Raw genomic sequence first — 18,240 nt, forward strand, 5'->3', positions numbered from 1 at the left:
AATTCCAGACAGTAACAGTGACTGCAAGAAGCATCCCTGGCCATCGACGAATATATTCACAAACCGCACGTCGTCGCCTCAGATGTGCAGGGATTGTCGCCAGAAGACCCGCCAGACGTCCCATTTTGACAGGAAACCACAGTCAAGCACCGTTTTTCCGTCGTCATGGTCCAGGCATTGCCTTTCAACATGACAACGCCCGGCCTCATATTGCTCGATTTGTTCAGGATTCTCTTCAACAAAACAATGTGAATGTCATCCCCTGGCCGGCTCGCTCCCCTGATCTCTCACCAATCGAGCACATGTGGGGTGAAATGGATCGGCGCCTTTGACGTCAACCACGCGTTCCACACACAACCCAGGAACTTCGAAACATGCTCCAGCAGCTATGGACAGATATCCCACAGGACTTTGTGCGACGCCTGGTCCATTCCATGAGACGAAGATGTGTTGCTTGCATCGCAACCAGAGGTGGACACACACGCGATTGATTTGTTAATTGACATTTTTGCATTTTCAGGGTTTTTTTTCACGCATTTCCTGAAGTCAGTGTGGCAAATTAAACCATTTGAACACTTACAGGAGTCTTTTTGTCTGTTGCAAACCGAAATTGTTTCGGATTTGGTAAAAAAAACATAACTTTGCATTAAATCGTATTCAATGTCACAGGAGCTTTTGTTGTTTAGTATATTTATCCTATCTTACACTATGCATTTCTCATTCTTCTTTCGATCCTAAGTTGAAACGTGTCGAAACAAAGGTTTCCAGCTTCTAAGAAACAATTCACCCGAACACACATAGCATCGCCATGGTCGCCTCCAATCTATCTGGGTCATGCACACTTTTCATGCCGATCGACCTACACCCGCTTAAACACTGATTTCCCCAGCCAACTCATTCTCTAGTGAGTGAGTGAGTGAGTGAGTTGTGTTATATCATGGCGTGTCAGCTTAATGTGGGGGGGAAGACCGAAGTGATGCAGGTCACAGACGTTTACCACTTCGGTGAAACCCATGAGCACGGGTATGGTGCTGACAAACCTAGAAACATAATCGGGGCGAAACGGGAGTCGAACCCACAATCATAGCTTTCTGGAGTGCCCAAGGGACGCAACTCTGCACAGCGATCTCTTTCTAGAGCTAATAGGCTAAAGGAATGTTGATGCGGGCATACAGTATGTGAGATAGAATAGTATTATAATTATACAATTTATTGTAAAATTTACAAAATTTAAACTTTTCCTTTCTCACACTATGCATTTATCCCACATTTGGAAGTTGGGGCTCAAATCCTTAGCCTATAAAGGCAACAGCCGTTTTAAAATAATACAATTTATTGTAAAATTTACAAAATTTAAACTTTTCCTTTCTCACACTATGCATTTATCCCACGGTTGGAAGGTGGGGCTCAAATCCTTAGCCTATAAAGGCAACAGCCGTTTTATAATTATACAATTTATTGTAAAATTTACAAAATTTAAACTTTTCCTTTCTCACACTATGCATTTATCCCACAGTTGGAAGGTGGAGCTCAAATCCTTAGCCTATAAAGGCAACAGCCGTTTTATAATTAAACAATTTATCGTAAAATTTACAAAATTTAAACTTTTCCTTTCTCACACTATGCATTTATCCCACGGTTGGAAGGTGGAGCTCAAATCCTTAGCCTATAAAGGCAACAGCCGTAGGATATGCATGAGGAAGCGATACAGAACCATATTAAGTAACACTGTCTCGTGTCATAACACAAAGCTTCGTTGACTGGGATGAAACACTCCAAAAGAGTCTTGTGACCCTGACACGTGAACAGTGGAACACACATGAAGTTGGGCACACTATGTGTAACGTGTTCATATATGTAACTGAGCGTAATTGTCAAGCCAGACAATACAATGTACGACTTATAATCGATACAGAAATGGTATCCGGCCAATTGAGTGAGTGAGTGAGTGTGTTTGGTTTTACGCAATATTCCAGCAATATCATGGCAGGGGACACCAGAAATGGGCTTCACACATTGTACCCATGTCGGGATTCGAACCCGGGCCTTCGGCGTGACGAGCGAACGCTTTAACCACTAGGCTACCCGACCGCCCCTCCGGCCAACTGACTCTACAAGACGGGTAGCCTATCACTATCTCCCATGGACGATAGGACAAACCAGCTTGGCATCTCTTTCAACGCTTCATCAAAACACTCAATTACGCCTCAGGGATTGAATCAATAGGTTAAGACGAGAAGAGGAACAATCGACGACATTCACAAATGGATCGTCGACCCAATACAGTGTGGGAAAAACCCGAAAAATCATAACAAACTAAGAATGGGGCCAAGGTTTATTGTATCTAGAGAGTGACGTAGTACAAGGAACTGGATCGGACAAGGATGCGCAGATGTGTCCTGGACACTTGTTGTGCGAGATCCAATGTCACAAATTGACGCAGACCTTGGACGTCAGTTACAGATGTCTGGGAGATAGTGGGATGCGAAAATCGTATCAGGTTTACAGAAACATCCTTCCATAATTGCAGCTAAAGTACAATTACTATACTCACATGCAAAAGAAACGCAAGTCGAGTATGCAGTATACATGTTATTTATTTTCAACAGTAAAGACAAGAAATACTAATAGGACAAGATTGACAAAAAATTGACTGAAGACAGTTTAATGGATTAAAAGGCAGATGACATAATTGGTTTTTTTCAAATGTTAAGGGCTTACACAGTTTCGGGTCAAAACTCAAATTGTCAGTCAAGACCTGGTGTGACCAACATTAGCATTGATAACTGCCACACATCTCCTGTACATTGGAGTGGTTCAGACGATTTGTGAAGGCCCTAGGGATCCTCCTGCACACATCCAGAGCAGCTGTGCGTAGTTTATCGGCAGTTGTAGGGACAGGGCGCACATTATGCAGACGCCTTTGAACCACATCCCACAAATGTTCGATGGGGTTCAGATCTGGCCACGGTAGAACACGGATGTTGTGTTGTTGCAGAAAGGCCATGAGAGTTCTGGCACCATGGGGACGAGCGTCGTCCTGCTGGAAAATGTGTTGTTGATGTGCAAAAAATGGAACAACGTGGGATCTGATCACTTGGTAGATATACCGCTGAGCAGTGACGCCGTGTCCCCGACCTTGACCAATATTCAGAAAGCACATGGGTCCAAGTCTCGCATTAAGTCCAATCCCTGCCCATATCATGACGCTAGGTCCACCCCATGGATCCCTTTCCACAACGTTTCTGTCAGCGAAAACGATCACCTCGACGCCGCCAAATTCTAACTCTTCAGTCTGCATTGGAGACAAGAAAGAGACTTTCATCAGAGAAGAAGAGACGCCTCCACTCACGATGACGCCATTTGCGATGACCCTGTGCCCACTGAAGTCGTGCTTGTCGATGCCGTGATTGGAGAACAGGACGACGTGCTGGTCGGCGACATCTGAGGTTGTTGGAACGGAGACGTCGGATCAGTGTCCCGGCTAATGTGTCGATTATGTGTTCCTTTGGTCTGTCGAGCACTGTCACTTGCAGTTAGGAATGGAGGTCGCTGGTGTTGACAGGAAATCTGCCGATCTTGTCGAGGTGTGGCGACCCTAGGAAGACCGCTCCGAGGAAGGTCATCTGTGGTCTGTGTAGCATTGTATCGATGCAGGAGACGGAAAATTGTGGTTATGTTAACGTTGAAATGACGGGCAACATCTTGCAACCAAAAATATTGATTCCACCATCAGGCTTCACTACATGCTAAAACTCGTATCAGTTTATGGTTCCGTGTTTGTTACCTATTTGCTTAAAACCACTTGCGTTTCTTTTGAATGTGAGTATATATCAATCTATAGTAGAGGCGACAGCGCAAGATTCATGAAGGTTGGAAAACCTTTCCCATGAAAAGTACATTCGAAGAGAACTCTGTTGACGTTTTATGCATGAACCTCACTCAATCAAGAAGCCGTTGCGAGTTCGAGATGAAAGTGGTTTCGTTATGAGCCAAAGTTATAAGATGAAGTATGATGTTAAGATCTCAGGTGCGTGGTCGGAAGTGGTCCGCCAACTTGTAAAACCAAATAATGATTGCAGTTCAGCAACCATAGTGAGTGAGTGAGTATGGTTTTACGCCGCTTTTAGCAATATTCCAGCAATATCACGAGGGACACCAGAAATGGGCTTCACACATTGTACCCATGTCGGGAATCGACCCCGGGTCTTCGGCATGATGAGAGAACGCTTTAACCACTAGGCTACCCCACCGCCCCTTCAGCAACCATAGACACCTTTGATCCCATTGCTGTAGTGATGACAGAAGTGATTGTAGCAAGATATGTAGCTACCGTGGCAACCGAGATGATGGAGGTATTCAGCAATTTGTTGTGGAGAAGCAGTAGTGAGTGTAAAAACATTAGGCTTCAAAAGCCTTCAACTTAATGACGTACAGTGACTTGGTTGACGATCTACGAGTCTCGGAAATGGTCTTGCCTACCTTTTCTAAAGAAAACCCTTTGCAACAAGGGATTTCTGTAAATGCGCCAGACGCACAGATTGAGGGTTTTGGGCGACGATTGGAGCACCTGATAGTGAGGTGAAGAAGATTGTCTCTCAGAGGTATATGACGAAACCTTCTGTCAGGGAGTTGTATGAGCATGGCGATCCAAGTCCTTGTTGGCCAACGACGTGCGATCAGAAGCAGTGTGAGGTGACTGGCGGACCTTATCTTCTGCAGGACCTGAGGTAGAACGGGGGAAAAGGTGTATAGGTATGTATAGCGTATAGGCCCTCCCACGAGATTGCTAACATGCCGTGGTCCCAAGCCAGAGGATCGGGGATGGGAAATGTGAACCGGGAGAGCTGAGTGTTGAAGCTGGTTTGCAAAAAGATCGCCTTTGGGTCATGGAATTTTGTGTGTGCAAAATCCAGATCATTGGATGCAGACCCAATTCTGTGGGAGACGGTTTGTCGGGTTGAGACAAGGAGTTGGCTGTGACATTGGAGATGCTGAGGATGTGTCTTGCTCTAACTTGAATGCTGACTGAGTTGATCAGTTGAAATAAGTCAAGTGCCAGAGAGAGTTGTGACATTGACTTGGTGGAGCCAATCTTATTTATGTACCAGATGGCGGATAGGTTGTCAGACTGGATCATCAGATTGGGGGCACGAAGAAGCGTCACCCAATGTGACACCGCCAATATCACTGCTTTGAATTTTGTAGTTCCTGACAATGAGCTTTCCAACCCACAGTTGAGGCATCGACGAAGAGAAGCAGAGGTGGGATAAACGGCCATAATTTTTATGTTGGCCTGAATGCAGTCATTGATATATGATTCAAAGACGATGCCTCGAAATCATGTGTTCAGCACGTGTAGGTCAATCAATATGAAAAGCGTGCATTACCCAGATTGATGGGTAATGCACCATCAGTACCATGGTGATGATAAGTTTGTTCGAGAGAAGTTTAAAAAATCATAAATATAAATGCAAGCATTAATACTGGGCTCCAAGCGATACCTGTACACAATGGAATACCAGGTGTTCAATTTGACATACACAGAAGTCCATTTGGGAGGTCCACCAGTTGACTGCCGAAAACAAATGCACTGAACTGAAATTCTTCATGGCTTTAGTGAGTGAGTGACTATGGTTTTACGCCGCTTTTAGCAATATCATGGCAGAGGACACAAGAAATGGGCTTCACACATTGTAGCAACATGGCTTTAGCTCACTTAGCATTCAGACATTTACGTCAGTTTGGTCCTGAAATAGTTATCGATCTTTGAGTTATGCACCCCATACTTCTCTGTGGCAGAGTAATGGTTTGAAGTTTAAAGAAACATATCCCCACAACAGAAGACTTTCAAGATTCTACATGGTTCTTGTGTCAATGGAAGGGCAGATGTAAACAGCTGGAGCATCAATGTAAGGCCAGTTTGAAGCATAAATATTTTTTAAAAGTATTTTCAGGGATTGTATTTTTTTCAATCCGAGCTGCAGAGCTGAATAAGAAGAAATACAGGGGAATCTGTCCAATTCGGACTCGGTAAAAAAGTCTGGTACAAAAATTTGGACTGAAGACAAAACAAAAAGCAATACGATATTGGAGAAAGTCTGCTTACTGATGATCTCACTAAGCTAAGCTTCTCATTAACAGGTGAGTAAATTCTACTTAACGAAGCGGACAACAAAGTGTTAAGATCAATAGGATTACATTCTGGATTATTGTTGTTTAGCCTGACAATCACTGAGCTCACACACTCGAGAGAACATTCGGTTCGGTTCTTGGGACCATAATTTTAATTTCGAAGTCTGAAGCGTAAAAAGTCTGAATACAGACTTGTAGGTCACTTTGAGTAATGATAAATTATTAAGGAACTGAGGGGACTGGAGAAAAAGATTCCATTTGAGATTCCAATTTGGATAAGTTCAACTGTATTTGATGAAACACAGAACATAACAATGAAGTTGGACACTTTCTTTATTGATTTTTCAATTTATCTACAAGTGATACTTCAGTATTATTTACATAATAAACACAAATTTACACTAGAGGCAGTTCATCCCCATAATCACATAATTCTCGTATTTACAATTATCTGTACATTTGAACACAATCAATAAAATGATTATTATATTACAATATCAAAGGGTATTCTTTCTCACAATAAATGTCAGTTTCAGTCTTTTACATTTTGCTAAAATTAAACCCTGAAAATGTGTTAGACAGAGTCCACATCATTCAGGCAGGACAGCCCAGCAGAGACTGCAACTGATCATCTGTGCATCAAAGACACTACACAAGAACTACAATGAACTTTTGTATCCTTCATAATGCTTGGAAGGAGAAAAACAGTCATCAGTTTTATTCGATTGTCTTCACCTATTTATTCAGGAAAGAAAGACCAGAGGATCTGTTAACTCCAAATAATGCTAGTCATTTTATGCTAAGCAGCTAGCTCTTTCCCCAAAACCCAAATACATTAGTAACCATGGTAACACAAGATAAGTAGCACCTAAAATGTAAATAAAATTTCAATACACTCAACAAATCTAAAGGAAATGACAGTACATACATTGAGAGTGATTAGTCTATAGATTAACCAAAACTTAACAATACATAAAATGGTATTTTGAAGCAACAAATCATTGACAATCAACTATAGTGCCAGGTCAGGAAGACTAAATTATGTCAATAATGTAACAAATAACGATTGGCCTGGGACCACAACATAACTCAACATAATAACAGAACCGCAGTCAGATAGAACCATTCATTCCTAGCAAGCAATTGTACTGCTTAATACAGTAAGACATGAGGTTGGCATGCATGTGGCTAGACATCTGGGATTATCAAGTGTGTTCTCCTGGACTCATTCGCTAAGGCGTAAAAAAATAAAAGAATTGGTTCTCAGGCAATGGCTTTTGAAAATGAGTTGAGTTGTTCAAGCTAGTATGTTACCAAATTTTTGTTACAATAATTTGTTGTTCTCATGTATTGTAGCATTTGGCGGAGTTGTGTGTTCAAGATGTGGAATATTTAAAGATTTATTTCTTTTTTTGAAAATGGAAATATAAACGTGTGGTGGATTTTATGATGTGGGCGGTGCCTGAGAACCAAGCATATTATTTTTTTTAGCCTAACATACTTTTCTTTTCTTGTCCAGGGTATTCATCCCAATAGAATGGAGACATACACACGAGGGTGGACAGCTTGACAGTAGTTTCAGTATTATGCAATCCACCGCAATCCACTACTATACAACACGATTCAGCACTAATCAAAGGTGTAAATGACGCCATTGTTAATATCACAGTTTGTGTCATGACACGTCTTCGCTGAAGGCTTCCATAACTGACAGAAAACATCAACGTCAAACATCTCAAATGTCAGTTCTGTTTTCATGTACTTGATACATGCTATCTGTCCTCCCAAGTACATATGATTGCCAGGTCAGATCAAATCCCTGCAACTGTGTTGAAAATCTCCAGGAACTATGGCCTGAGAGTGATGGTAGGGAACCAATGCAGCCATCTGACTACATGGAGTCAGGCTCTATTGTCATCATCAGTGTTATGTCATATTAAGAACAAAAAGGTCCATCCCACCCGGTACTAAACAAATCAAACAAATAAGGATGAACTGGAAATTGACAGCACAGCCTGATGCAAGTTCACAAATGTCTTAAAAACAGCCATTACCTTGCTGTGTACAGTTCTCACGTCTTTATACTAAAGCAGTGTGAAAGTTTGAAATGCCATAACTATGTTTATGAGGTATATGTGTGAAGAAAGTAAAGCTGTTTCTGTGATCTGAGACCAGGGAATCTAGTCAGGGACAAAGAAATTCACCAAAGTTGCATCTCTGAGTCTTGGGTAAGTGAATTTAAAAAAAACTCATCAGTGCTAAGGTAACTGTAACTTCCACACTTTAACATAGGCTTTCAATTGTTGTGGCGCTAAGATCGCTTTGTGGAGCGGGGACCAGGGGAGGGATTCTAGCCCGGGGTAAGGAGATCACCAAAGCTGTATCTGTGCATCTTGCAAAGGACACAGTAACATGAAAAAAGAAACAAAAAACATAATCATCACAGTTGTACAGATGTTATCTAGTCAGGGATACATATGGTTAATCTACAAAGAAGTGATATGGTCCTGATCCGTGTCCAACTAGTTTCCCTGACTACAACGTCTACATGGATCATCTACAGGTAGTAACAGGTCTAGTGGGATACTACAAGAATATCTCTCTCTCTCTCACATGCACACACACTGGGATGGCACCCGTGAAACAATGAATATGTACACACTTGACAACTATCACAAAATGATGAGATCACCATCTACTAACCATTCTAGGATTTCTCAAAGCACTGTCAACACAGCCATAGCCTAGGTATTGTGTAACACTTCCACACCTGTCAACAGCCATATGTTTTGTGTAACACTTCCACACCTGTCAACAGCCATATGTTCTGTGTAACACTTCCACACCTGTCAACAGCCATATGTCCTGCGTAACACTTCCACACCTGTCAACAGCCATATGTCCTGCGTAACACTTCCACACCTGTCAACAGCCATATGTTCTGTGTAACACTTCCACACCTGTCAACAGCCATATGTCCTGTGTAACACTTCCACACCTGTCAACAGCCATATGTTCTGTGTAACACTTCCACACCTGTCAACAGCCATATGTTCTGTGTAACACTTCCACACCTGTCAACAGCCATATGTTCCGTGAAACACTTCCACACCTGTCAAAAGCCATATGTTCTGTGTAACACTTCCATACCTGTCAACAGCCATTTGTTCTGTGTAACACTTCCACACCTGTCAACAGCCATATGTTCTGTGTAACACTTCCACACCTGTCAACAGCCATATGTTCTGTGTAACACTTCCCCACCTGTCAACAGCCATATGTTCTGTGTAACACTTCCCCACCTGTTAACAGCCATATGTTCTGTGTAACACTTCCACACCCGACAACAGCCATATGTTCTGTGTAACACTCCCACACCTGTCAACAGCCATATGTTCTGTGTAACACTTCCACACCCGTCAACAGCCATATGTTCTGTGTAACACTTCCACACCCGTCAACAGCCATATGTTCTGTGTAACACTTCCACACCCGTCAACAGCCATATGTTCTGTGTAACACTTCCACACCCGTCAACAGCCATATGTTCTGTGTAACACTTCCACACCCGTCAACAGCCATATGTTCTGTGTAACACTTCCACACCCGTCAACAGCCATATGCATTAAAGGAGGCCCCTACATGAATCCCTATGCTTCATCTCTTGTGAAAATACCTGTTTTCAGAGTAAATCTTGGACTTTGACGGCTGTTGAAACAACCTGATCTATTGCTGTGTATATGTATGGATGTCTAGCTACTCCAGAGGCCAAACCATGCAAAACATTGGAACACGTTCTGACGTTGTACACATTGGTGAAATGTTTGTAATATTGCACAGAATCATGAATTACAAGTTACACTTCATGTTTATCATGTTGATGCACCTGTTAATGCGACACACTTTTCTTGAATTTCACAACAACACTTGAGAAGATACATAATGACAAAGAACAAATCCTGTATATTGGGTAGGTGAGTTTCAAAACAGAAGGAATGAACGATACCATAATCTTCGGGACGAAGTTGTCAGATCAACATATTTCAGCAAGCCCATCCATGAACAATTCCCAAACTTGAATTGGAGCTCTGTCTAAGTATTGTGTGTACTATACTGGAGTAGATGAAGAGTATTAAAACTGTGATGCTTGCCAGTGAGTGTGTGGCAACCCAGTGTTGACTGCTTATGTTACCTTCATTTTCACTAGTTTCAACTAATTACCAAAGTGAAACCACACCTTGGATATTCTGCTCAAATGTGAACCTTATGAAACGGATAAAAACGACACACTTATATTTCTTTGGTATAAAGTGATTTTGGTGAAAATACACAATCAAGTGTGTTGTAGTGACAATGTGTTAAATTATAATCATACTCAATTCATCTTGATAAACTGCTAGGACCTTTCATAGAATTCATACACAGGTACCATGATAATTCAAACACACAGAGGATGCGCTGTTGCTGCAATCTGTAACATTCACTTCTTCGCTATATGAGCAATTTGCCTAGGATATCATGATTAATCAGCGCTTTGTGCATCATATTGTTACAGTCTCTAAGAGGGATCTAAACACTGTAGAAATGCAACCCAGAGTTCAACAATCATTCATATGGCAAAACATTCATTTAAATTGGAGGTGTTTTTCTGTTCCAAATTTTCACTATCCAACAATTTTTTTTCAAAGGACAGAAGTACTCCTGTCCATTCCTGAAGCATGTGCAGCACTACTTCTATCCAAATCATGAGTTGGAGATTCTAGGAGTGCTTCCAACACTGCTGATTTTGCACTCAAACAAGCTAATATTTAGTTGATGTAATCATGGTAATGTAAAACATGTTTTAACTGCAATGTGCAGTACTTGTTAATTAAACCCCACATAGATCATATCCTGTCCATTCATCAAGTTTTAACTGTCACATCACAGGTCTGGTGTAATAAAGATTTTGATTGACAAACATCTAGAAGGTCTAGGAAGCATCACTAAACATTAGTCATGGGACAATACACCGATGCATCAGCGGATCACGATTTTTTACTTCTCGATACTAGTATCGATCACAGTCATACATCAAGTAAAAAGTATTGATTCTTACCTTAAACATTTGCTTTAATAACTGTTCCACAAACACTAATTATTAGTGACACTAGTGGTGAAATGTAAATATTGTCATCCATTGCGCCATACTTGACACTATCAACAGTAAATCGTCAGTGTGCCAGGTATTTAGCCATCCTTTCTATGAAAACAATGGCTTACACACCACAGATATAAGCACATACAAGTATCGTGATACATATCGTATCAAGAGCAAGGTATCATGATACGTATCGGATCAAACAGTTGGTGTATCATCCAAGCCCTACTAAACATGAGGTCATACTTTCTCTACAACATTCAGGAACACACAGCAGCTGTCGTGGCAGTAGATGTGACGGTTCTCTCAATGCTAGTCATCGCTAACGTCAACTCCTCTTGGCTGGGCTGGAGTACACGGAGACAAACGCATCATTGCTGCCAGCAGCCAGTCTCACCTGCAGACAAACACACATGGCAACTAGAATTGTTTTTTTCGAATACAGAAGCAGCCCCTCCACCATCATTTCCAGAAGGCCCCAGAAATCATTACGGACTAAAATGTCCAAAAGAAAGTCTCAGAGCCCTAGCCACATTTTTAGGAAGGTTATATGCACTAATGATTCAGTAACATCACTTCTGATTTGGGGTCCTATCCACCAGGTGATAAGAAAGAGAATGAGGGTGCAGGGAATGTCAGGTGATCGGATTGCAAGGGATCGTATCACTTGGGGTCGCACGGTATGGGAATGCAGTTGTGCTTGACCCATGATCAGTGGTGACTGTAGTGATATATGGGATGTGTTGGGGCCAGATGTTTTTTTTGAAGCTGGAAACTTTGTTCTCGGACGTTTCGACACCAGGATGGAAGAGTAAAGAGGAATCCATTGGTTAAGTTTAAATATTGTCTATTTTGTTCATGTTCATTCTCATATTTCTCATGGTGACCCTCCTGACTGTCATATCAATCTCAGATTTGCTACTGCCAGCAATATTCCATCTACATGACAGCAGGTGTAAATAATCAAATCATGACCAGACAATCCAGTGATTGATAAATTTTGAATAACAATACACACTGTCGGGGTCTGATGACACGCAAACAACCAAATCACTGAGCCTGACCACCTGATCCCTCTGGTCGAATCTAATGACCAGAGTGCCATTGTACAAAACAACCTTAGCGCTATGACTGTCTAAGTCTATGTAAGGTATGGATCACCTCAGCGCTCAGAGTACTCCAAAGGTTGGTGGGAACCTATTCTAACCCGGAATCCCCAGGGGGGACTGTAGGATGTAATTTGTTGCAATGTACTCACTAAGTAGGGGTGAAAGGTCAGACAGCTGATGGTGCCGATGCGCTGGCCCAGGAATCCCTCGTGGTACTTGATGAGACTCAGGCTGTCCCCACTCTGGTTGTACACACTGATGGACTGGTTCACCGACCCACTGGAAGTAAATTCTTCAATCAGGTCTCCTTGCACATAATAATGTCTGTGAACTTAATGTAACTATAGTCAGGTGCTATTTTGGAAGAGCAGTTAGGGATTTACTGTAGATTTTTTTCGGCGGTTCATTGAGGTATGTAAGTAGCATTGTGTACGTACCATGCTATAACATCGGCCCGAGGGTGGACTGCTATCTATGTAAGTAGCGTTGTGTACGTACCATGCTATAACATCGGCCCGAGAGTGGACTGCTATCTATGTGAGTAACGTTGTGTACGTACCATGCTATAACATCAGCCCGAGGGTGGACTGCCATGGATGTAATGCTGGACTGGGTTGAGAAGCTCCGCACTGACTCTGTGAATCGCGGGTCCCACATCTTGATGTCGCCGCCAGCACTGATGGAGAAAGCAAGGGCTTGCAGTTTGGAAAAAGTTCAAAACAGATCACAAGCAACATTCTGATATGTTCTCCAGTGGTCACTTCTCACAGAGATCTTTAAATACCTTGATAGCTTTATATACCTTGGTAGCTTGATATATACCTTGATGGCATTATATACCTTGACAAACAGAGTTTTCTATCATTGTTATCGGCTGATTTCCAGAGGGTGGTCCATGATCCTAAATTCTCTACCTGTTCTCAGCCATATTTGAAATTTTGTGAAGATTGACAGGATTACGTGAATGTGACTGCAGCAGACCAAGTGTTGCTGAGCAACTGTTGTAGGACACAGCTTCCTCCTACCTGGCACTGATGATCTTTCCTTCTGTTCCCTTCTGTAGGTGTACGTTGACCACCCAGCCGGAGTGTTCCTTCAGCGTCATCACTCGGCTGGAAGCAGGAAGGAGGGGTGACACTACCACATCGTCACTGGCATAGCGGTGACACTACCACATCGTCACTGGCATAGCGGTGACACTACCACATCGTGTACTGGCATAGCAGTGACACTACCACATCGTGTACTGGCATAGCAGTGACACTACCACATCGTGTACTGGCATAGCGGTGACACTACCACATCGTGTACTGGCATAGTGGTGACACTACCACATCGTGTACTGGCATAGCAGTGACACTACCACATCGTGTACTGGCATAGCGGTGACACTACCACATCGTGTACTGGCATAGCGGTGACACTACCACATCGTGTACTGGCATAGCGGTGACACTACCACATCGTGTACTGGCATAGCAGTGACACTACCACATCATGTACTGGCATAGCGGTGACACTACCACATCGTGTACTGGCATAGCGGTGACACTACCACATCGTGTACTGGCATAGCGGTGACACTACCACATCGTGTACTGGCATAGCAGTGACACTACCACATCGTGTACTGGCATAGCAGTGACACTACCACATCGTGTACTGGCATAGCGGTGACACTACCACATCGTGTACTGGCATAGCCGTGACACTACCACATCGTGTACTGGCATAGCGGTGACACTACCACATCGTGTACTGGCATAGCGGTGACACTACCACATCGTGTACTGGCATAGCAGTGACACTACCACATCGTGTACTGGCATAGTGGTGACACTACCACATCGTGTACTGGCATAGCGCCTACACTCTTATGAATTGGCTCAAATTACAGTGGACAATATTTTCTTCACGTGGACTATCAAATAACAGTATGCAGTGAGAAACGCTACATATTTTCCTCTGCCCTGTTACATGGTCTTGATTAACACATACTACTCAACATTTGGTAGGGATAAAACTTAACATGCAATAGTTCCATGCCAAAATCGCATCCTATATGTACACCCAAAACTCGAAAACATCCAGTACCACCCGGGCACTCAGAATATGCCTATCAAAAGTTGAGCTGTATATTTTATATGTGTAATCTCACCACTCCGTGGGAGCAAGTCTCCTGTCAAAGAGGCGAACAGTCCCGTCTCCACAGCCAGCAATCAGCAGTGATCTGCCCATAGAGTCGCACGCCAGACTCGTCACACAACTGTCGGCGCTGGTGGGAATATCCTGAAAAACAGCATCATTGATAGGTCATATTTCTGCACCACCTTTACCAGACATGCTTGAAGCAACAGTTTGAACAGCTCCAGTTCATGTCCACTGTAGTAATACCTGTAGCTTCATCAGCAGCTACAAAGTAACACATTTTTAGATCACATTTGAGAACAAAGCAAATGGCAGTTTTTAAGATCATCTCTTCAAATTGACTTTACATTAAGACCCTACTGTCCGGGTGTGTTCAGTGTTGGCTCGACCTGTATTACATTGTATATACTACTCATAGCACACAACTGGGAGGGTGTGTGTTGCAACATCCTTCAGGCACAATAGAGTAGGTCTATTGTCACATGAAAAAAATGGGTGTTCTTTAACTTCCATTGAGTAGAACTGTATGTTCCCTTTATTTTTACATACAGTCAGCAATAATTCACTTAAGTCACAACAACTCGTAGATAATGGACCAGACAGACATGTGGTTAATACAAATCACCCCGGTATAAGGCAACACATTATAACCATTCAATCTGCATTTAAGTCAAATCTTAAGTGATGTTCACCTACCAGAAATACCCCCAATGCTTAACCAGTACATAATGCTTAACCAGTACATAATGCTTAACCAGTACATAATGCTTAACAGTACATAATGCTTAACCAGTACATAATGCTTAACCCGTACATAATGCTTAACCCGTACATAATGCTTAACAAGTACATAATGCTTAACCCGTACATAATGCTTAACCCATACATCATGCTTAACCAGTACATAATGCTTAACCAGTTGATTATGCTTAACCCGTACATAATGCTTAACCCGTACATAATGCTTAACCCGTACATAATGCTTAGCCAGTACATAATGCTTAACCCGTACATAATGCTTAACCCGTACATAATGCTTAGCTAGTACATAATGCTTAACCAGTACATAATGCTTAACCCGTACATAATGCTTAGCCAGTACATAATGCTTAACCAGTACATAATGCTTAACCCGTACATAATGCTTAGCTAGTACATAATGCTTAACCAGTACATAATGCTTAACCCGTACATAATGCTTAACCAGTACATAATGCTTAACCCGTACATAATGCTTAACCAGTACATAATGCTTAACCCGTACATAATGCTTAACCCGTACATAATGCTTAACCCATACATAATGCTTTACAACATACTTGTAATATTCAAGCTCAATAGGAGCAGTCTGTAATACTCAAGATGGGGCCTGACAAGAATGAATGCATGAACAACAAGCTTTATCACTGGACATGATAACACAATCTGAAAGCCTGACCACCCAGTTTTGTCTAGGCTTTATCAACAAGCTATGTCACCTGCACACGATAACACAATCTGAAACGCTGACCACCCAGTCTTGTCCAGGCTTTATCAACAAGCTTTGTAACCTGCACATGATGACACACAATCTGAAACGCTGACCACCCAATCTCATCAAGGCTCTATCAACACGCTATCGGGTACTGGCAACCAACTACTCCCGTGCATCCCCATGGGGTTTGTCTGTGATGGTTTGAGTTGGATGCTGGTAAGCTGATGGATCCAAGCCTACAGGAAGCCTCAACACCTGTACCTGTAACTTCATCTCTTTCTGCGTGTCCCAGAGTCGAATGACTCTGACATCCCCTGAAGCCAGCAGCATCCCGGAGTCCTGCTCCCACTCACACACCAGCCCTGAACCTGTACACAAGACAGAAAGAGAGGGTCATCGTGGCATCAAGCTTTCTCAACACAACATTCTTGGGCTCAAAGGGAGGGTCTAGTTGAAGAATAGTAAGGGTCTGTATAGGAGTGGAGTGGAGTGGAGTGGAGTGGAGTGGAGTGGAGTGGAGTGGAGTGGAGTTGATGCTATATCAAGGTGTATAAGCATGAGTGGGAGGTAAGCCTGAAGAGATACAGGTTAAGACTGTTACCACATTGGTAAACACATATGACAAACCTAGAAACATAAACAGGGCGAATCTGACACAACAGAGGGACTTAAACCTGTATACCAAATTGTGGCACTTAGACATCTGGGCTACCCCTGCCCCCAACACGACCAATAAGACAGACAAGGAATTACGGTGCGGAACTTGCCTCTAGATAGCGGCAACATATCGGACAGTGCCTGAAAAGCTGTCACCAGTTCCTTCCCTTTGCCATCATCAACCATATACTTCCGCCAGATTCTCACTGCACCATCATCTGTAAAATAATCCGCAATATACACAAATTCCACATATGGAGCAAAGTGTTCACCAAAAACATATATGATGCTTTCATTTAAGGGACAGAAGAAAATAGGACCTAGTCGGCATTACCTGATCCACACATCAGCAATGCTTTGTCATGAGCATTGATATAGTCCATGGCGGTGATGCGGGTGGACTTTGGATTGTCATTGATGATGTAGCTGAGTCTAGTGCCCTGCTCCCAGTTCCAGATGCTGAAAGACGATACAAACAGTGAGCTAAGCTTACCAAACAGTCACCCTCCAGCTACACGGTAAAACACCCTCCAGCTACTCTGTAAATCACCGTACAGCTACTCTGTAAATCACCGTACAGCTACTCTGTAAATCACCGTACAGCTACTCTGTAAATCACCCTCCAGCCACTCTGTAAATCACCATACAGCTACTCCGTAAATCACTGTACAGCTACTCTGTTAATCACCCTCCATCCACTCTGTAAATCACCCTCCAGCCACTCTGTAAATCACCATACAGCTACTCCGTAAATCACTGTACAGCTACTCTGTAAATCACCCTCCAGCCACTCTGTAAATCACCATACAGCTACTCCGTAAATCACCGTACAGCTACTCTGTAAATCACTGTACAGCCACTCTGTAAATCACCCTCCACCTACTCTGTAAATCACCCTCCAGCCACTCTGTAAATCACCATACAGCTACTCTGTAAATCACCGTACAGCTACTCTGTAAATCACCCTCCAGCCACTCTGTAAATCACCCTCCAGCCACTCTGTAAATCACCATACAGCTACTCCGTAAATCACTGTACAGCTACTCTGTAAATCACCCTCCAGCCACTCTGTAAATCACCATACAGCTACTCCGTAAATCACTGTACAGCCACTCTGTAAATCACTGTACAGCTACTCTGTAAATCACCCTCCAGCCACTCTGTAAATCACCATACAGCTACTCCGTAAATCACCGTACAGCTACTCTGTAAATCACCCTCCAGCCACTCTGTAAATCACCCTCCAGCCACTCTGTAAATCACCATACAGCTACTCCGTAAATCACTGTACAGCTACTCTGTAAATCACCCTCCAGCCACTCTGTAAATCACCATACAGCTACTCCATAAATCACTGTACAGCTACTCTGTAAATCACCCTCCAGCCACTCTGTAAATCACCCTCCAGCCACTCTGTAAATCACCCTCCAGACACTCTGTAAATCACCCTCCAGCCACTCTGTAAATCACCATACAGCTACTCCGTAAATCACTGTACAGCTACTCTGTAAATCACCCTCCAGCTACTCTGTAAATCACCCTTCAGCTACTCTGTAAATCACCTTCCAGCTACTCTG

At 42.8% G+C, this 18,240-nt stretch overlaps 1 protein-coding gene across 5 annotated transcripts in view; it reads right to left on the minus strand.

Moving 5' to 3' along the window:
• Positions 1 to 6,463: 6,463 nt before the first annotated feature.
• Positions 6,464 to 18,240, minus strand: part of LOC139467859 (regulatory-associated protein of mTOR-like) — a 40,560-nt gene continuing 28,783 nt past the window's right edge. For 3 of the 5 annotated variants that reach the window (XM_071249366.1, XM_071249365.1, XM_071249364.1), the window contains 8 exons: positions 16,998 to 17,122; positions 16,774 to 16,881; positions 16,268 to 16,374; positions 14,543 to 14,673; positions 13,410 to 13,496; positions 12,944 to 13,060; positions 12,534 to 12,663; positions 6,464 to 11,672 (listed from right to left, as the gene is read on the minus strand). In XM_071249366.1, the coding sequence (XP_071105467.1) occupies positions 11,604 to 11,672; positions 12,534 to 12,663; positions 12,944 to 13,060; positions 13,410 to 13,496; positions 14,543 to 14,673; positions 16,268 to 16,374; positions 16,774 to 16,881; positions 16,998 to 17,122 (874 nt within the window). In that variant the 3' untranslated portion in view covers positions 6,464 to 11,603. The remainder of the gene's footprint in view (positions 11,673 to 12,533; positions 12,664 to 12,943; positions 13,061 to 13,409; positions 13,497 to 14,542; positions 14,674 to 16,267; positions 16,375 to 16,773; positions 16,882 to 16,997; positions 17,123 to 18,240) is intronic. The other 2 variants (XR_011653654.1, XR_011653653.1) reach the window with 2 other exon arrangements.

The sequence above is a fragment of the Haliotis cracherodii genome, unplaced genomic scaffold (assembly GCF_022045235.1).
Source record: "Haliotis cracherodii isolate W230 unplaced genomic scaffold, xgHalCrac1.p SCAF_2, whole genome shotgun sequence".
NCBI lineage: Eukaryota > Metazoa > Mollusca > Gastropoda > Lepetellida > Haliotidae > Haliotis > Haliotis cracherodii.